General features: G+C 44.2%; 1 protein-coding gene across 5 annotated transcripts in view; it reads left to right on the top strand.

Moving 5' to 3' along the window:
• Positions 1-21,303, top strand: part of galnt1 (UDP-N-acetyl-alpha-D-galactosamine:polypeptide N-acetylgalactosaminyltransferase 1) — a 60,412-nt gene that overhangs the window by 14,388 nt on the left and 24,721 nt on the right. For 3 of the 5 annotated variants that reach the window (XM_080767184.1, XM_080767185.1, XM_080767183.1), the window contains exons 2-3: positions 11,580-11,664; positions 20,765-20,914. In XM_080767184.1, coding sequence (XP_080623310.1) covers positions 20,904-20,914 — 11 coding nt within the window. In that variant the 5' untranslated portion in view covers positions 11,580-11,664; positions 20,765-20,903. The remainder of the gene's footprint in view (positions 1-11,579; positions 11,665-20,764; positions 20,915-21,303) is intronic. The other 2 variants (XM_080767187.1, XM_080767186.1) reach the window with 1 other exon arrangement.

Raw genomic sequence — 21,303 nt, 5'->3', positions numbered from 1 at the left:
CGAGTCATTCTTCCCGTCGCGCTAACATGTGAGTCAACGGCAAGCTAATAATTGCCCAGAGTGTTAGCGAAAGGCGAACGGACAAAAAAAATAATAGGAAAAATTCTGAATATTCTTATCTCGCCCCGTATTATTGAGGATGCGCTAGGACGTCCACCGACGTCCAAGGTACCTCTCGGTTCGAATCCTTAAGACGGCCTGAGGCGTCCAAAATTGTGTTAATCTGAGTTTCCAGAAGTTCTTACACACACACACACACACACACATACACACACACACACACACACACCCAGGGCTCTCAGTTATGTATCAAAACACATCAACACATCTCCTAATTATTTTACAACACAACCGCACTGTTGAGCGCTGATGTTAGGAATCCTGTCGCAGATTGCAGGAAGCCAGGAATGTTGCGGCTAACAGACGACTAGGGCAGTGCGACCCTGTTAACACAACGGCTGGCCAGGGGGGGGGGGGGGGGGGGGACGGGACATGGAACCAGGCAGGAAGAGGATTGTGTGTCGCCAGATGTCACAGGGAGAAAGAGATAGAGAGGGGGGGGGGGGGGGGTTCTGTGTATGTGTATGTAGTTAAAGATGTCTGTTCTTGCACTCAGGATATGGTGGAGGAAAATGGTGTATTTGTGTTGTCATCACTGTCATGTTACAGTGTCTATAGTCTAGTGGCCCGTCGTTCTGTTTCCCCTGCTCTCCCCTCTCTGTAAACAGGAAGCAGGAACTCTCTCAGTCTCTCTTTCTCTCTTCATCTTTCTCTTCCCATCTTATCCTTTGCAGCCCCCCCCCCCCCTCTCCTGCCTGCCTCTCACTGTGAGGGTCTACAGTAGATCTACAAAAGTGACAGTTGTGTCCCGGCTCCTAAAGCGTGCGTGCGTGACTGCGTGCGTGCGTGCGTGCGTGTGTCTGTCTCCTCATAGAAGACAGACAGAGTAACACAGCAACGTGTTGTAGTCCATAGGGCCTTGATCTTGTATATTTGCTATTTTCGAAGCACGACACCCACGCAAAACTAAGTATAAATCACGTCATAATGTACCTATTTTGTTCACTCTATTCCTGGCATTCCTGTTATTCCACTGCGGGCTTCCCCTGGAAAACTGTCAAAACGCTGAGGAACGGCCCGCCGTGGGCTTTTGTTGTCTTTCCTATAGTCCTGATTTAGTATGAAGAACTGGTCTCTCTCTCTGTGTGTGTGTGTGTGTGTGTGTGTGTGTGTGTGTGTGTGTGTGTGTGTGTGTGTGTGTGTGTGTGTGTGTGTGTGTGTGTGTGTGTGTGTGTGTGTGTGTGTGTGTGTGTGTGTGTGTGTGTGTGTGTGTGTGTGTGTGTGTGTGTGTGTGTGTGTGTGTGTGTGTGTGTGTGTGTGTGTGTGTGCGCGCGTTCGTGGGTGCATCAAGGCCTTCCTCTCCCACACAACATAGTGGAGCGGTCATGGGGTGATGGGGTTGTAACAGCAGGAGATCCATCCTGCTGCATGCATGGCATAGCTTGGAGTGGGTGAGTGGGGGGTGTGGTTGGCACACAGCTTTGGATGTGCCCCCATGTTTGTCGTCGCTGAGCGTGGCGGGATACTGCCCTCTGTTGCGACACATGCATACACATATAACACAGACAGACAGACAGACAGAGAGACAAGACAGCCGGCCTGGGAAACGAAGCACAAACAAGCACAGAGATGCAGACACACTCCCACAGGACTATTTAGTCTCTCTGTCAGTCTCCGTCTCTGTCTGGCCGTCTGCCTCTTTCTCTCTATTGTATTTGGTAGCACGTTGCAGTGTTTCGGTCAGATGCTTCATCATGGCCTGTGGGGGTCGGGTCACAGGGTGCTTCTCGTGTTCTTTCTGAGAAGTGATTCAGCTGTCTTTGTTAGTGTTACGGTTACTGTAGCCTTAACCCCCTGCTAGCCTGCTATAGGAGGGAGCTCAAAGGGCTGAAAACTCTGTTGGAGGAGTGAGAGCCATGTTGTCCCAAGGCACTGTAGCCTTCAAAACCTTTTTTTAACATACTTTGTGAGGTGTTTTCCATGCATGTCTGTCTAGTCATCTCCCCCCCCCCCCGGCCCAACCGCCTCATCTCTTCCTCTTTCTCCTTCTATATCTGATTCTGTTGCTCCCTCTTCCCCTATCTCTTATCTTCATTTCACCACTCTTGCACACAGGTCCAAAAGTAACACCAACCAAGCGCCAAATGTGGGTATAGATTTGTCATTTGGCATGTAAGTTTCATAAGCCACCTGACAATCTATTCACATAAAATATCAACGGTTAGTTGAACCCATCAGCCCTGGGGTCTTATAACATGAAAACATTATAGAATATCAGCATCGATGACTCAGTGCGAGTAAGATTTGTAATAAAAGATCAGTCGTGATGGCCCATAATACAGACTTTATTGCAAATATCAGCATTGTTGGCTCACCGTGAGTACAATTTGTAACAAAATATTGGTCGTGGTGGCCCATAAAATGCGTGACTTTTTTACGATCAAATACGAGCATTGATGGCTCAGTGTGAGTAAGATTTGTAACAAAATATCAGCCGTGGTGGATCAGTGCACAATTGAATGAACTTGGTGGTGCAATAGATCTCATGTTCACATAAACATAGTGTTTCATAATCTGTCACTTGTCGTGCTGGCATACACTTTATCTCCTATATATACATAAACTTCTAGACATAGTTAATTGATTGTAACCTGTATTTATTCTCAAAAGAGCATTGAGGTTCTCCCTCATTTTCAATGCTGACGAGATTACATACAGTATATAAAACAATTTAAGACATGCAGGTATAAAACAGAAATCAAATCTTCACGTAAGGCATAGAGACATATTATACAGACAGTGAGACAAAACATAAGTTAAAAACAGTTACATATTGAGGTAGGGAGGTTCAGAAGCTGTTTTAAATGGACTATAAGATATTGGGGTATCAATTTTCAATGTTTGCTGTAAAGTGTTCCATGTGGTGGGGGCGGGGCATCGAAGCAAAAAGCTGATTTTCCTAGTTCAGATTGTACGGATGGGACATCTAGTTTGAGCCATTCACTTGAACAGGTCTGGTGAGTATTTATTTTCCATTTTAACAGCAACGTGATGTACGATGGTATAGCTTTCCATCAATGGCTTTAAAGATAAACTGGTGCCAGTGCATGGTTCTCCTTTCAGAGAGGGAAGACCAACCTACTTTATCATAGAGGGTGGAATGGTGAGCGCTGCAGTTTTCACCTGTGATAAACCTTAGTGCTGAGTGATAAACTGTATCTAGGGAGTGGTAAGGGCAGCATTTCTATAAATTACATCACCGTAGTCCACATAGGATACCACATAGGATATCTCAAATTTCTCTTTTCATGGTCGCAAGGATGAAATGTGACCCTTTAAAAAGACTAGGACCATAGGGCGACCAGATAACTGAATGGTTAGGGCAGTAAGGGCACATTGGCGCACAATTCAACAGCATGTCTGCGGTACGACTCCCGGACGGCTGGACCACTTGCTGTGGGTCTTGCCCTTGCTCTCTGTCTTCACTGTGTCTGCATAATGCATGAAAATGCAAAAAGAAAAAGCAACCCTAGGATGCTTTTTCACTGAGAGCTAGTCATACATATACACACCATGTACTCTGGGACCAGTTTTTCTCTATTTTACAATTCTGACCCTCCCGTTACTAGCTGACCTTTTTTTAATTCACTCCCATAATGCTTTATTATGCAGATTAAATATGATATTTTTATTTAAAGAGGTTGTGTACACGTTTGGCAGGTAGAATTGTTTATCTACCAGACAATCGACTGGTGAGCTAAAAAGTATATTTTGGACCCTGCTCACACACACCCTTCTCCCTCGTTCCCTCTCTCCTCCCTCAGATTTATGACTGCATGGAACTGTGCGTCACTACTCACTTCAGGCAAAATGGAAAGAGGCTGGTGAGGGAAAGAGACAAGGCAGCTGGGAGAGGCTGGGTGAACTGTGGGAGTGTGGGTACTACAGAGAGAGTTAGGGAACAAAGAGAAGCAGGAGGGATGTGGTGGTTGTTCAGCAGTCTTTATAACTATTGCCCTACTGTGCTCCTTCTTGGCTGCGCAAGAGAGGACGAGGTTAAGGAGTAGGTGACTGGGGTCGAAAGCAGACATTACTGGTGTGTGTAGACTGAGCCATGTTGATGTCATGGGACTGCTGAATGACTCTGTGTGTGTGTGTGTGTGTGTGTGTGTGTGTGTGTGTGTGTGTGTGTGTGTGTGTGTGTGTGTGTGTGTGTGTGTGTGTGTGTGTGTGTGTGTGTGTGTGTGTGTGTGTGTGTGTGTGTGTGTGTGTGTGTGTGTGTGTGTGTGTGTGTGTGTGTGTGTGTGTGTGTGTGTGTGTGTGTGTGTGCGTGCGTGCGTGCGTGAGTGAATGTGTAGAATTGCCATGCTGACCTGCTCCGGCCCTCTCAACCTGCAAGTGGTTAAAGAGGCACACAGCAAAATCCTCTGTTTTCATTTAACTCCAAGAGAGTACAGAATACTGATGTAACCTTTGCACACTCTCAGAGTTACAAATGGGTAAATGACCACTGCCGGTTTTAACTGTGCACTGTGCAGACTGACAGCGCAGCACACCCATCCCTTAACACATCATCACACCAGTCATCTGTTGGCCACCTCTTGGTAGACTTGGCTTTGTGTGAGTGTGTGTACTGTTGGGACTATGACAGCATGCATCTATCCTGTGGACACAGGTGACCGGTGCAACGTCATTCTCCACAGCTTGGACACATGACACAAATGACTAGGAACCCGCGAGGCAAACTACAACGGAGCTGGTTTGAAGCTGTTGATGACAACAGTTTGTGTGCGTGCGTGCGTGCGCGTTATAGGCTTGGTTCCGTTGGGCAGTCGTCTCTTTTCAGAGATCGTCAGTTGGCATACGGTGGTTGTGGTGGAGGGTCTATAATAAAGGATTTATGTGACGTCTGCCATCATGCTCTGTTATTCCGTTTCATTGCCAGAACCTCACGATGTATGTGGTGTGTTTCCATATGCTTTATACGCCCAGTCCATAATGATTCATTCAACGCTATCTATCTCTAAGTCTCTGTGTGTACGTCTGTACGTCTTTAATCCACGTAACCCGAGAACCATTCGCCCCACCTACTTCAGATTCGACACACGCGTTCCACACCACCACAGGGAGTGCGGTGCCCGGTGTCGAGTCGGTCGGACCCGCGGTTGTCCAATACCGCCCCAAAAAGGTTTCTGCCCGGGCTCTGGACATGCAGGGCCCCTGCCCAGTGTCCATCATGGCCTGTTCTGGCATTCTGACGTCTGCATATTTGGGCATGCCTGACGAATAACTCCATATATGGGCATAAAAGGGACACAGACATAATTACTGGGTGGGACATGCATTTCCAACTTGCATCGTTCCAAGTAGACCAGTGCCCAACAGGCACCGCTCTAGTTGGCTTATTACTGATCACTCGCAGACCTTTTCTTTTAGTTCTATTCTCATAGTTGTAATGCATATTAATAATTACTTGCGCAAGCAGAGCGTGCAAGTAATCATTTCGCTTGGTCTCTTCGAAGTGAAGCCAAGTTTTCTTCAACCGTAAGTCTGTGCCTGGTTTGCTGGGACTAGTTACAAGTTACACATTACGTCATATACACACCATGTACTCTGGTCCCAGTTCTCAACGATGACGTAATGTTGTAACTGGTCCCAGCAAACCAGGCACAGACTTACGGTTGAAAAAAACTTGGCTTCACTTTTTGGAACCAAGTAACCACAGTATACTGCTAATCAAATTACAACTACATACTCTGTATGTAGTTGTAATGTGATTTGTAATTTGTAAATCTGTGCCTGGTCTGCTGGGACCAGACTACACAGATGTCCATATCTCTTACGTCATCACTGAGAGCTAGTCATACATATACACACCATGTACTCTGGTCCCAGTTCTCAACGATGACGTAATGTTGTAACTGGTCCCAGCAAACCAGGCACAGACTTACGGTTGAAAAAAACTTGGCTTCACTTTTTGGAACCAAGTAACCACAGTATACTGCTAATCAATGATTTGTAATTTGTAAATCTGTGCCTGGTCTGCTCGGACCAGACTAAACAGATGACCATATCTCTTACGTCATCACTGAGAGCTAGTCATACATATACACACCATGTACTCTGGTCCCAGTTCTCAACGATGACGTAATGTTGTAACTGGTCCCAGCAAACCAGGCACAGACTTACGGTTGAAAAAAACTTGGCTTCACTTTTTGGAACCAAGTAACCACAGTATACTGCTAATCAAATTACAACTACATACTCTGTATGTAGTTGTAATGTGATTTGTAATTTGTAAATCTGTGCCTGGTCTGCTGGGACCAGACTACACAGATGTCCATATCTCTTACGTCATCACTGAGAGCTAGTCATACATATACACACCATGTACTCTGGTCCCAGTTCTCAACGATGACGTAATGTTGTAACTGGTCCCAGCAAACCAGGCACAGACTTACGGTTGAAAAAAACTTGGCTTCACTTTTTGGAACCAAGTAACCACAGTATACTGCTAATCAATGATTTGTAATTTGTAAATCTGTGCCTGGTCTGCTGGGACCAGACTACACAGATGACCATATCTCTTACGTCATCACTGAGAGCTAGTCATACATATACACACCATGTACTCTGGTCCCAGTTCTCAACGATGACGTAATGTTGTAACTGGTCCCAGCAAACCAGGCACAGACTTACGGTTGAAAAAAACTTGGCTTCACTTTTTGGAACCAAGTAACCACAGTATACTGCTAATCAAATTACAACTACATACTCTGTATGTAGTTGTAATGTGATTTGTAATTTGTAAATCTGTGCCTGGTCTGCTCGGACCAGACTAAACAGATGACCATATCTCTTACGTCATCACTGAGAGCTAGTCATACATATACACACCATGTACTCTGGTCCCAGTTCTCAACGATGACGTAATGTTGTAACTGGTCCCAGCAAACCAGGCACAGACTTACGGTTGAAAAAAACTTGGCTTCACTTTTTGGAACCAAGTAACCACAGTATACTGCTAATCAAATTACAACTACATACTCTGTATGTAGTTGTAATGTGATTTGTAATTTGTAAATCTGTGCCTGGTCTGCTGGGACCAGACTACACAGATGACCATTTCTCTTACGTCATCACTGAGAGCTAGTCATACATATACACACCATGTACTCTGGTCCCAGCTCTCAACGATGACGTAATGTGGTAACTGGTCCCAGCAAACCAGGCACAGACTTACGGTTGAAAAAAACTTGGCTGTCACTTTTTGGAACCAAGTAACCACAGTATACTGCTAATCAAATTACAACTACATACTCTGTATGTAGTTGTAATGAAAAAAGTAGAACACGTATGTATACATTTAAAATATAAAGACCTTCATGTCAAGATTAGGCTTTAAACAATTATTAAAGTACAATTATTTGAAAGTATTATTACAGAAATTGAAGTTAGAGACACATATTACTCTGATCATGATTTAGTATGAATATCACTATAGTACAAAATGAATTTGAAGTAATAAAATAATTATACTGTATAATATATTTTAATTCAGTTTATATACCTTTTTTTTCATCACATATCAATTATTCATTTTTCTGTAAAAAAGTAGTTAGGTAGCAAATAGTTACACGTAATGATTATACATTTCAAACGTTCCTTCACAGAGATACTGAGATGTGATAGTTTCCAGCGGTCGAAAGTACTTGCGCGCTCTGCTTGCGCACTAGTAGGCCATTTATGGCCTACTAGTGTGCAACAAGCAAGTATGCACTCGGCAGAGTGCAGTTTTAGTTATATTATGCATTCTAATGACTGTAATTTCTTCCTAATTATAATACACTATAATCCTTGCAACAAAATAAATGTCTGTGAGCGTCCAGCAATTGTGAAATATAATACTTATGTTTATAATGGGTTTATTATAATAATAATTATTATTATTGTCATTAAGGATTATGATTATTTATAAGTTCTTATAACTATAACTACTCAGTGTTATACTAAGCAGATTATAAGGCAAGCATATAGCAAGTGTTACTGACAAGGCTTGTTGCCGGGTTTAAAGGGCCATAGAATGATTAATAGATGCTAGATGGAAATAAGTGCTCTTCATCCCTGCTTGCGTCAGGAGCACTAGAGCAGGACCCCATGCACTCACACATCAGTGGGCTGGATAGAGATGTGTGTAGAGAGTGGGTGGCTGTGGCAGACCGGCAGTTGAACAGAATCTTGTGGCTGCTTGATTGCATGATTCCATATCTTGTCATATTTAATTGCTTAGCTAGTAGGAGGACTATGAAGCAGAAATGGAACAGCCAATTCTTGGCTATACGTTCCTTGTTGTAATAAATTCAGTTAATTTTATGTTTTTATTTTCTAGCAATTATAATATTGTTGAAGTCCTACCTCCTACCCTGGTATTTGTGTTTGCAAACCAGCCATGAATTCACAGAGACGGAGCATGCTCCAAATACAAGAGAGACGGTGCGACATGTATTGAACCATTCCATTGCACAGAATGAATCTGTCACGTGTGACCACCTCCCTCAGTTCTGAAATCACCACTTAAAACATATATTCTATAGGTACTAGTAACACATTATGCAAGAAACCATTTCTCTTTCAAATAGCATTTGCATGTGGGCTGTATATGTAGGCAGCCTTTTGTCATAGCAGTTCAATTTCAGTTTTGATAGTCGGATGTATAAATATGTAAGATGGTGCTCACTGCCAGCCTGTCACTGCACTGATCAGCACTTGCACTGGAGATACATTACCGCCAGTTACATTTTATTTCTAACAATCAGTGACCGTGTGTGCGTTCGTGCATGCGTGCATGTGCTTGTGTTTGAACTCTCTGTGTGAGAGTTTGATAGTACAGTAGTGTTGGTATGTAGGCTAATATAATGACAAGGACTTGAGTTACCGACAGCAGTGTACTGTATGTTGTATACAGTTGTTGCTACAGAGGGATGTATTGGCTGTGTTTATTTGTTAGCTCCTCAAACATGGCTGGTCTGCTGGGGATAAGCCCCAGTGATGGAAACAGGTCTCTCTCAATCCCTCTCTCTCTCTCCCTCTCAATCTCTCTCGCTCTCAATCTCTCTCTCCCCTCATCTCTCTCCCTTCATGTCTGTCAGATGTATGCTTATAGAACCCCCTGCTTCTATAGACTCACTAAACCATGTAACAATCACGCAAAGGCAGCTGCGTTATGACAGAGAGCAGCAGAGAGAGAGAGAGAGAGAGAGAGAGAGACGCAGGGAGTTGGCATGGCATGCATCGCTGCCATCACCACTGCCGTGTTGCTTGGATCTGCTGATTTATTTGTCAGTGTGGATCCGACGAGTATAAATAGAAGCTCTCGCTTGTCCTGCTTCCAAATTGGAGATGGAGATGTGTGTGTGTGTGTGTGTGTGTGTGAGAGAGAGAGAGAGAGAGAGAAATCGGGACGATGAGTATCCCAGAAGGAGACAGACTGACACCTCTGGTGTCCAGGAACCATCATGTTACTGAGGAGCACCTGCACTGCAGCAAAGGCTGTACGCACACAGCCACCTGCACTTGTTTGTGTGTGTGTGTGTGTGTGTGTGTGTGTGTGTGTGTGTGTGTGTGTGTGTGTGTGTGTGTGTGTGTGTGTATGTGCGTGCATGCGTGAGTGTGTGTGAGACGGTTCCGTGTCCAAACACCATGCCAGACACAAATGTGGCACGCATACATAAACACACACAGGCATTATGCATACATACACATACACACATGCATGTCGTGCACACCGGCTGGTAATAAAAAGCCCTAATGGGCCATAGTGATGTCTTGGCTCTAAGTAGGCCAAGGAACAGAAGGAAGGGCACACAGGCACACACAGTACACACACGCTCACGCACACGCACATGCACACGCACACGCACACACACACACACACACACACACACACACACACACACATACATATGCCATATTCAGTCAATAACATTTTCAAGTCAAGTACATTCTCTGCGGATTTATCAAAAATAGCACATTAATCCAGTGAAATGAGCACTTCTGAGAATCTGTGGGCTGTCCCTCCAACCTCTCTCTCTCTCTCTCTCTCTCTTTCTGCAAGGCATTGCAAAGAGAGCCTTTGGTACTGCTTGACCTGTATGGTAGGAGAAGGGCTTTGGATAGATGGAGGTTTCACATCACTACAGATGGAAGCCGAGTGACGATGCACTATAGTATTTGACCGTGGCAGAGCTTCCAACCCCGTGGCCTCTGTTTCTCTGAGGGACAGCAAACCACAATGTCATTTCCTCTCACAAAGGAAAGCGGTGGTGGAAGAAATGTATGTGGCAGCGTGCCTACTAGGGGTGGGCACCGAACCTCGGGACCTGCAGGTACAGTACAGAACCCAACATGCTTGGGTTGGATTAAAATAATTAATTCTCCTTATCGGTTCCTACAGACGCCATTTATTTATTTAACAGCTAAATCCGGTAGAACACGCCTGTAAGGAGATGTATAGCTGCTTGTCTCTCTGTAACACTGTTGAATGGAGATATATCTGTCTTAAACGTGATCAGAGTGCTCTGCGTCTCCGACTCTCCCCCTGTCCCTACTCCCTATGTCTCCCAAGTCCCCCCCCACGCCACACACACACACACAGGCGTGAAGCTCCGGCCAAAACAGCTGATCTACGAGCTCACCAAATCACCAGGTTGCAAAATGGGGGCAATTTGTACCAAGGGCGCGATTTTCCGATGTTGCGTTGGTCTGACTCGCCCCATTACTAACTCCATCTATTCTCTATTCCCTAACCCTCAATGCAGCGCCCCTAAGTCGGAGTAACAAAAAATCCTAACGATACCCATCCCTAGTGCCTACCGACATTAGGACTGTGTGTGTGTGTGTGTGTGTGTGTGTGTGTGTGTGTGTGTGTGCGTGTGTGTGTGTGTGTGTGTGTGTGTGTGTGTGAGACAGTGTTCTCTCTGGTGTTCAGTGCCAAATCAACCCCTCCGAGGGCCCTGGAGCTACACCATATCAGAAGGCTACATGCATGCGTGCTTCGTGCGCACGTAACAAATTAAGAATGGCACTTTTTGCGTTTGCGTGCCCAGTGAATGAACGCGCGTGCGTTCAGCGCACCGCCAGCACTATCGCCACTGCTCCCGGCGACTATGTATGAATATGGTTTCGACGGAAGCTGTACCTGTAAAAAGTCTCTCGCACGGGGCCCACGGGGCCCTGCAAGCTGCGGGCCCTGGAGCTTAAGCTCCACTAACTTCCATTGCATTGTTAATCCGGGCCGAGCGGAACACTGTGTTCCGCTCCCCACATCTATTGGGCACAGTGCATGACGTCATCCTGGGCAGCCTGTAGTCCCTGAGGTGCGTTCAGAGCAACCGCAGGGTGACAGTTCATTTCTGGGGCTTAAAAAAAGAACTGGAATGCAAAGAGCCATTAATAATAATATAATGCTGTCCCTCTCTTTGTATTAATGAATGTCTCTCTCTTCCTGTGTCTTTCTTCAGGGAGCATGTCTGAGTGACAAGCGAGGAAGGAAACGGGATCTCTGACGCTCCCCCCTCTGTTAGCCCCTTAATCTCATCTGTACAGGTAAGATGCACAAAGCCTCCCTGTCCCTGACTGTGTTGCTCTGAACTATACTGCAATGGTCCTCAAACCTTTTCATTTCAAAGACCCCCATGGTTGGTATGCATTAGGTCACGTATACCCCCATAACTCAGAGAGTGTACAAATGGAACCAAATGGTTCCTATTAACTATCAATCGTTTTGCTGAGGAGCACCTGGACTGCCCGACCCCACTTTGAACCACTGAGTTACAGTGATGGTCCACTTATAAGAGAGAATTGGAAGGGAGTCAAGGACCTATATATGAATATGAACGCTTCTAGAGAGACTTTAGCGTGAGCTGCGTGACCAGCGCCAGGTAAGAATGGAAGATTAAAATCTGCCATATCTGCTGGCACTCTAGCGCCTATATTTTGAAAGATGCTGGCGGCTACAGAAATGTTAAGAGTTAAAAGTGTATGTATGTAGTTTACTAGTATATTGCAAAAACCTACATTTTCAACAACTCTGTATGGAGGGTCTTTAAACAGAGCTATTGTCTGTCTGTGTGATTCGTTTTGCCTTCTCTGAACTGAGCTGGGAAGTTTGGTTTCCAGTATCTGTTGGCCAAGTAAAGCAACAGGTCCTCCCCCTTGCTTCCTCTGACTTTAACTCAGGATGGTGTTGAGCCAGATGTGCCTGCAATATGGTTGTATTAACTCAACACTTTACTTTGCTATGACAAGAGTTCACATACAGTATTAGTCATATCAATCTTTGCGTGGCCTTTTAAAAAGCAAAAACTATTTTGAAACTGGTCAAGCCTGTGTATCGTCTGTCATGTTTTCACTTACATCTAGCAAGCAAAAAGTGTTTTACAAATGTCGGCCTCCTGGTGGCCGTGTAACAAGACGTTCTGGATAATTTGGGGCAGAGATTCATCGTTGGCATCTAGGGAGTTTGGCATCGACCGAGTTAACGGTGCCGGAGATTAGCTGGTAACGGACGGACGGACACACACACGGACGGATGGACGGAGTGCAAAACATACTCTCTCCCCATGCCTTCGGCCTGGTGGGACAACAATGCATAATACAAAATGGGATTACAACCCACGCATAGCGATAAAATTACAACAGCCTCAGTATATTTAATCTAGCCACTTCTTCACCATTTTCATTTTTTCACTCATGTGTACCGTTATATTTAATCTAATATGTAACTACCGGTAACTACGTATGTATCGTCGCTGGAAACCTCAGATGTCCAAAACTGTTACATTTCAGGATTCAAAAAACAGAAAAGTTAGCTCCGTGCTTCGAGCTTATGGATCTGCAAATTTGGATGCTTTGGTGTGACGCTGGTATGATCATTCATTTACCAAAAAACCCCACAAAAAGTTAGAATAGAAGAGGTTTCTGCCTGACAGCAACAATTTTCAACTACGGGCCCATGACATGTCACAGCTGAGTATTGAATTCCCATCCGGTTGATTATTAAATGGCATTTCAAAAGACAGCTTGTGTAAGCTACATGTGTGATGTCATGAGATTGATTGACCAGTGGTGGAAAAAGTACTCAAATGTTTTACTTAAGTAAAAGTATCAATACTGCAAATCTGCAATGCAGACATACTCTGGAATTAAAAATGTCCCTAGCAATCAGGGAACGACAGTTTTCTACCTCTGGTCTGCTTTGAGGCAGGACTCCAGAGAAGAAGGGAAGATTTAACCTCATTGTCAGCTCTGTAGCAGTGGCTGGCAAACTGTGTTCTTAGACAGACTATTATGTAGTGATAATCTCCAAGTTTCAGTGGAAGGCGTGTGTGTCTTCAGTGTAGCCATAGGAAATCCTACTGTAACATAATTGCAAAAAATAGAAGGAGCATAGGAGCATATACAGCAAAAATACTGCCTCATAGTCATAACGCACCAGGGCCAAAGTTCTATTACAAAGCTTTTATCTCGCCTTGATATGGCTTGAAGGCTTATCATCATTAATACTCAACACTGCATTAATTTACCATTTAATTGTTATCAATTTATTAATTTGCTATGCCAATGATCTAGTACTTAAAATATGAATGAGCTATTCTTCTATTTTTGAGGGCCACTAGACTCTCCTATGTCCATTTTTTAGTGTATGTGCACAAACTTTGTCCTACACAAACATTAAATTCCCATTGATAATGAATGAACAATTTTACGTCATAGTGTAAACACAAACATTGCGTAACGTAAACCATTGATATGTTGTATAGGCTTTCAACTCTCAACTGTCAGTAAGGGCCGATTCATACTCCTGTTTCGGCGCTGTAGTGCCGAAATGATTTCGGCTCGTCAGAAAATTTCAGTAGCACCGAAGAGCCGACTTTAGGACGGTACCCGCCCCCCCGAACCTCAAATGACGTCAAATTGTAGGCTCTACAGCGCCGAACCGACTTTTATTCGGCTCTAAAATAGGAGTATGAATCGACCCTAAGAAGTCAATAAAGTTGTTTGTGTTGGCACCGTTTGTTTTACATCACCATTACATCACCTAATCAACATGAGTTAGACTTTAATATATTAGCGCCCCTCACTTCACACAGGTGTGATTTTTTACCACTACCATAATATTGAACCACGAATAATCTAGCATGGATTGGGTGAGGTCAATGGCAAGCAACGTAGTTGCCATGGTAAACACCAAAAACTCTTGATTCAACATTTTACATTATGTATGCGGAAGAAAGCAAACAGATAGCTCCCATCCTCTCTTAAGCCGGTTGAGCCTTTGAGCTGTGGAAAAGTCCCCCTGGCAACGAAAATGTATACAAGAAGTCCTTTATCCCAAATGCCATCAACTCGACAAAGTGAATGATGAGTTGCAGCTACAGACATTGGCATGGATTCTATCACCTAGTACATGTGTTTGTTTACCCATCAGATTTTTATGTTTTTAAGCGCAGTCAAATGTCCACCCTGGTGGACAATAAAGTACAGAAGTGCTGACGTCACTCCCGTTACCCCTGGGTCACAGAAGTAGGCTATTTGTTCTATTGAATTTCCCAATGGGAAATCTTAGAACACATCATATAAGAAACAGTCAGCCCGGCAATACCGTGTCGTTGATGATATTGAGTTACATTTGATAACGTCTGTGTCTGGAGACTATTATATGACGCAATGTAAGATTTCCCTTGCAGTGACATCCGACTTTGGTGACCTATTTATTCATTTTTGACCCTGTTGACCTTCTACATTGAATGCCATATTGACTGTATGATGTCATATCTCTGTGGCATCATATTGACTTCCAAATATAAAATGTTATTCCTCTACTTTTAACAGTATATAATTACTGTTTAAAAGAATTCAAACGTTTAAAACGTTTGGGAATTTACAGTAGTTCCTTGGCCTGCTGCCAAGAACGTTGGTGACTGGTTTACTGAGACTAGCCACAGACACACTCTTCTAATCTAGACGGCTCGCCCCATAGGAGCCACAGTGTAATAAATTCACTCCACTGGCTGGAAAAGGCTATGGTGGCATAACTCCTGCTTGGCGGCCATGAACAGCAGTAGTAGTGGCAGCAGCTCAGACTCACTGACACACACCTGCTGGGTCAAACAGCTCAGGCTGCTGGTAATGTCATTTGATGCGTGCATGGCTGCATGCGCATGGTGGCATTTTGCCATGGTGGCATTTGTTCACACGTGGCCATGTGTTAACACCAGCCATGTGCATTTGTGTGGAACTTTTGGCTAATTGATGACTGTGCAGCTGCGCCACAGGCATAGCTCTGATCAGTGTCATCCTGACCCTCACAGTGTGTGTGTGTGTGTGTGTGTGTGTGTGTGTGTGTGTGTGTGTGTGTGTGTGTGTGTGTGTGTGTGTGTGTGTGTGTGTGTGTGTGTGTGTGTGTGTGTGTGTGTGTGTGTGTGTGTGTGTGTGTGTGTGTGTGTGTGTGTGTGTGTGTGTGTGTGTGTGTGTGTGTGCGTGCGCGTGTGTTTAAGGGTGATTTATACTTAGCAGATCTTTAAGCTCGGGCTTGTGAGCTGCTATTTTTGGTGTGTGACACCTGTGCACCTTAGTGACCTTACAACAAAGTATAAAATGACCTTTGGACAGCTCTGACAGTGTGAGTTATTGTGGTCCTATAGTCTTCTTTTCTCTTTCTTTGAACTGCGCCCGGGCCAGTGTAATAACTGGATGGGGGCCGCACTACAAATACAGAACATATGAACCTATGCTGCAGCATAAATCATAATAAAGTTAACATTTGCGAGACAAAGGTTGGTGTCTGATTTGTCGATAAAGGCCTTTGTGTGAGCGATGTCTATTCACATTCACGTGTGTGCATGAGTTCTGTTTCGATGTGTGATCACTCAGCGTCAAATTATGAGTTGCTAACAGCGCAATTACATAGGCGTCACCCAGCCTAAAGGGAGGGATGCTGTGGTTTGTTAAAGATTGGCCTCAGAGTGTATGCTGCATGTTTGAGTTTGTCTCTGTGTGCCTGTGGTCGGCTGGTGCAGCCAAGCAGCTTGTCCGCTTTCTCTGGACTGGTCACAGGGAAGTTGAGGGAACACCCCCTGTGACAGTAATGCATATTGATTTCCGCCTAAAATGCCTGAGTGATTGGAGATTGAAGTGTTTAGTTCCACTTTGCATCAGGGCCAAGCCGTGCATTGGTAATCAATTTGCACTTTTTTTCCCGCTGCTGTGGGCAGTTTTCTCTGTTTAGCTCAGCCTCTCTCTCTCACTTTCGCTCGATTCCCCTTTTTGACCCGATCTGTTTCCATTTTCCAGTCTCACTCACTCTCTCTCTCTCTCTCTCTCTCTCTCTCTCTCTCTCTCTCTCTCTCAGACACACGCATACCTTCAGTTATATGCAGTATATGTGTTTGAACCTGTTATCCCTATTTTTGTCATGTTATTATACAGTAGGTGAATTGAACATTAGTTCAGTACAGAACAGAAGTTTAAAAAAATAGCCTATATGTACAAGCTCACAACGCATCGCATCATGACTTATTATTGGAATTATTTTGAATAGGGCTTAAAGCTTTATATATTTTGTGGTTAATAAAATGTTATCTTGTCCAATCTGTACAGTACATTAATACAATAACTTATTCAATTGGAGTGATTGCACTTGGCAAGGTTATTATCATTGAATGAACAAAAAAGATTGAAACAAATAAAAACAACAGTACGATAACTAACTGAAACTGTATTGTGTGTTAACAAAACTAACTAAAGCTAACTGAAATTATAGACAAACGACATGTCAAATTGTGAGATTGTAGGTCTGCTATTTTCTATGCTCAATACAGCCGTGCAACAAAGCACAAATCAGGCTTTACACAGTGTTTTTCTACTGCTGATCAGCACTCTGACTCTGAGCACTGAGTACAGGCTTTACACAGTGTTTCTCTACTCCTGATCAGCACTCTGAGCACTGAGTACAGGACAGTCTCTCTCATCTATTACACATGTTATACACCCTGGGGTCCAGAGGTCATATAATCTGAACCAACCTGGACCCAATTGATGATAATAAAACATCAAGAACATCACAAACTAAACATAACAGTAACATAACAAAAAAGCTAATGTTGGTGTAGGTTACTGTTGAACAAGATGTTGTCATTCGCTCTCCTGCATTTTCCAGCCATTTTAGCAAGTGACACCTCTCTTTAGTCTTTACAAGATGGAGTATATTTAGGAAACTATAAACAGAGGAACAGATTGCATCTGTGGAATAAAGTAGAAAGAAGTGCAGCGCTAACGTATAGCTGTGTAGTGATCATTGCACATGCAACTTATTATAATATGGCCCGTTCATTTATTCTTTGTCCGAAAAAATACTGTGTACGTGTGATTTTTGGACAAAATGTAATCTCAAATATCAAAATTTATAAAAATGTGTTTTACAAAAGTCAGCCTCCTATAAAAAGCAGATGAGAAGATTGCAGGGCAGAGGTTTTTCCTTGGCCTCTAGGGAGTTTGTGTGCAAAGTTTCACACAGACAGATCGGTGCAGTAACTGCAGTTGTAGGTAAAAATGCAAATTAAGTAATGGCTTTTGCAAAGATCGGTTACGGACGGACGGACTGAAGGACGGACGGAAGGACGGACGGAAATGGTGTCTCGACCATGCAGTCGGCCTGGCCGAGACAACTATTAGCATATTCCAAAATAAAAAGTAAAAAACTAATAAAAATGAGCAATTCTGCTCTAAAACTAATTAAAACAAACTTCATTATAAGGGGGAAAAAATAAAATATAACTAAAATAAAAAATACCAAACTATTATAACCTAAGGTAATTACTTACTTACATTTTGACTTGAAGGTCAAATTTGTATTTCTCCCCAGAGCAAGCAGGCAGGGTCGCACTGGTAAAAAAAAGCGTTGGCCTTTCCACTCCATAAAAGGGGGTCCTATTCAGCAAATTACAGCAAATCACTGCTGTATCAAGGCTACATGCAACAGAAAGAAGGAAAGGCGGCGTGTCGATATCTCCAGTCCTCACGCTGAATGTCCTTTCAGACTGCAATATGGATTTTACATAAGCACTTTCATTCACAGTGGAGCATGACAATAGTAAATAGAGCTTTTATGTATAAGAATTGAATTTGGCTATGTAACCACTGGAGCAAATAAAAGATGGCAAGATATTCTGTACAGGTTTTGGATATGAATTACTAGCACAGACTTGCTCAGCATTGAGAAACACAACTCTTGTCATTCTCTCTCGCTCTTTCTTTGTCTCTCTGTCTACCGCTTTCTCTTTCACTCTCTGTCTCACTCTCACACACTCTCTCTCTCTGTGTCTCTGTTTCTTTTTCACACACTTTCTTTCTCCATCTCTTTGCTCTGCTTTTCATTCTCTCTCGCTCTCTCTTTGTCTCTCTCTGTCTACCGCTTTCTCTCTCTCTCTCTCTCTTTCTCTCTCTCTCTCTCTCTCTCTCTCTCTCTCTCTCACTCTCTCTCTTTCTCTCTCTCTCTCTCTCTCTCTCTCTCTCTTTCTCTCTCTCTCTCTCACTCTCTCACTCTCTCTCTCTCTAACACTCAAGTCATAATCCCAGAAGGGAGGATCCTCACACACGCTCCATAAATTGTGAGTCAGTGAAACTCTGGTTCCTCTTGCCCTAGCTAAAGGGTTGCCAAGTGGTTGTGCAATCTCTAAAGGGGGATTAAGTCTGTGGAGAAGAGGAGAAAGCGAAAGAGAGAGCCGGAGGAGTGCATGGGTGGTGGAGGGAGGGGTGGAGGGCTGAGTAGTGATGGCAACCATTCCTGAAAGGGCTGGGAAGGACGTCACCGAGAACCAAAGACGAGAGCAAAGAGAGCGAGAAAGAGGCAAAAGTAGGGAAAGATGAAAGAGAAAGGAGCATTAAAGAAAGATGGAGGGAACGTGCTATGTAATGGATTAGCGTGAGAGTGAAGTGACGTTGAGTGAGAATATTGCAAGGCTGTTTGATGTCAAAGGGGAGGGGACAAAGCTTTAATCACATGAACCCCTATAGTGTCCCACATTGGGGGCAAACATTGGACAAAAATATAGACAATGTCAAGCTCACAGCGTGACGCAATTAACAACATGTTGTTGAGCACCGGAATCCATAAGGTTCATTCTGCAATCTGCCAAATAGATGAGATTTGTATGCCAAGTTGACATTTTGCCTTTGGCCTGGAGGCAAGGGTGTCTGGTACACTTTTGTACTCTGTGAAGCATGAATGTCCTCAGCAAGGAACTCTAAAGGGCAATCTGCCCTTTAGATTTAGGAAGGTAGGTGTGATGTGAGCTTGTAGATCAGCTATTTTCGCTCAAGTATAGTACCATGGTTGAGTACGTTCAACCAATAGGGTTTAAGACAAGTTGTCCTTTCTCAATGACATTCCTATAGAAAATATAAAAGCCCCTCATAGAAAAATGGGAAGGCGTTTTGGCTAACAAACTAAACTGAAGCGACACACATAAGCACACACCCTGGTCATGAACTGAATGGGGTGGGAGGGGAGGCTCTGTGTGTGAGTAGTCCTGAGGTGTCCTCTGCCATGCCCGATTAGAAATGCAGCTAGTGGAGCGTCGGGGCTGAGAATAGAGGCCAGTACAGAGACGACTGCGTTTTCACTGAATGTGTGTGCATATAAATCTCCTGTCGCTTCACTGAGCTGTCTGCTCCGCTTTACACACCTCTGATCAAACGGCACACTGACAGCGCTTTGACACACGTCCTTGAGCAAGTGTGTGTGTGTGTGTGTGTGTGTGTGTGTGTGTGTGTGTGTGTGTGTGCGAGCGGGTCTGTCTGTCTGTCTGTCTGTCTGTCTATCTGTCTGTCTGTCTGTCTGCCTGCGTGCGTGCGTGCGTGCGTGTGTGCGTGCGTGCGTGCGTGCGTGCGTGCGTGCGTGCGTGCGTGCGCGGAACAGTTATTTCAAGGTGTTGTGTATCTGGTGGTACACCCGGTTGCCACCTGTAGTGTGAGATGAAATACTGAACCCACAGAAACACATCCATTATTCTAGAGGCCCACGGAGACATTCAGACATTCAGAGCCCTCCCTGCCCACGCTATCACTTCCTATTGTCGGGAGTAACACCTGTGCGTGTGTGACCGCGCTGTGCCTCTCGCACACAGGTGGCAAACAATGCTGCAGAACCCAGCAAACCTCCTTCTCCACCTCTTGGTGACACCCATCACTCTACCCATCATCACCCCACGTAACATCGATCGCTGCATGATTTTCAATGGCCGTTATTGCGACTGTCGCAGATGAAAACCTGTCAGTCCGTCCGTCCGTCAAGCCTGTGTCACGCTCCTGTAAACATTAAGCACACAATAGCATTTTCAGGTGCTTAAAAAGCGCCTGGACTACATTTGCTACTACAGTAACTCTTAGTAGCGATCGTAGTGGACACTTTTGCATGATTGGCTGTCTCTACGCTGCCTCTAAGCTAATGGGAGACTTACCCATAAAACCCATAGTCTAAAAGGCATAAAACCCATAGTCTGAACACCGCAGATGAACGCAGCAACGTGAGCTGAGGCAGAGGCTGCGGCACACACACACTGATTATAGATGTTCATAAACCAGAGCTTGCTGCGCCTGGCAGTTATGACTCATTGAGTCGTTCTTGCTTTAAATCTTTCTATAGATTGGATCTATTCTGCAGATCTATTATCGGGGTGTGTGGCAGTTAAACCACGTTTGCAATATCGGGGCATCAGCCACTGCCTATGGCTGTTTACGGTCCTTGACTTGGAAGCATTTGATGAACCCCTGGGAGGACTACGATGAAGTTGAGGTACGTGGATTATGTGTGCATGGTGTTTTGGATGTACTGTGTCTTCTCTACTGTATGTTGTCAATGTTTTCTCTGAAGTACCAACTTCAAACTGTGTGATAATCCATTAGTCACGGGGGGACGGATTGAGAAGCAGCCACAGGTTTCAGGTTGGTTATTGTGAATGCGAATAGGGATTGTTTGAAGAAATGGATGTTGGCATTCGAGTCTCCGTCTCCTAACTGGAAAGGTCATAAGTTCCGGTACTGCAACAGTCCATCAACAGCCATGCATAGTTCAGCTTGGGAACATGCCCAAACCTCTGTCTGCATGCACAGTCAAATCCTGAGAGATAATACAAATATTTAGTTCCATTTTTGCATTCTGAGTTAGAATCATCTGCTCAACCC

This window comes from Protomyctophum bolini (assembly GCF_963924005.1).
Source record: "Protomyctophum bolini genome assembly, chromosome: 7".
In the NCBI taxonomy this organism is placed as follows: domain Eukaryota; kingdom Metazoa; phylum Chordata; class Actinopteri; order Myctophiformes; family Myctophidae; genus Protomyctophum; species Protomyctophum bolini.
This window is presented reverse-complemented; position numbering and strand designations above follow the sequence as displayed.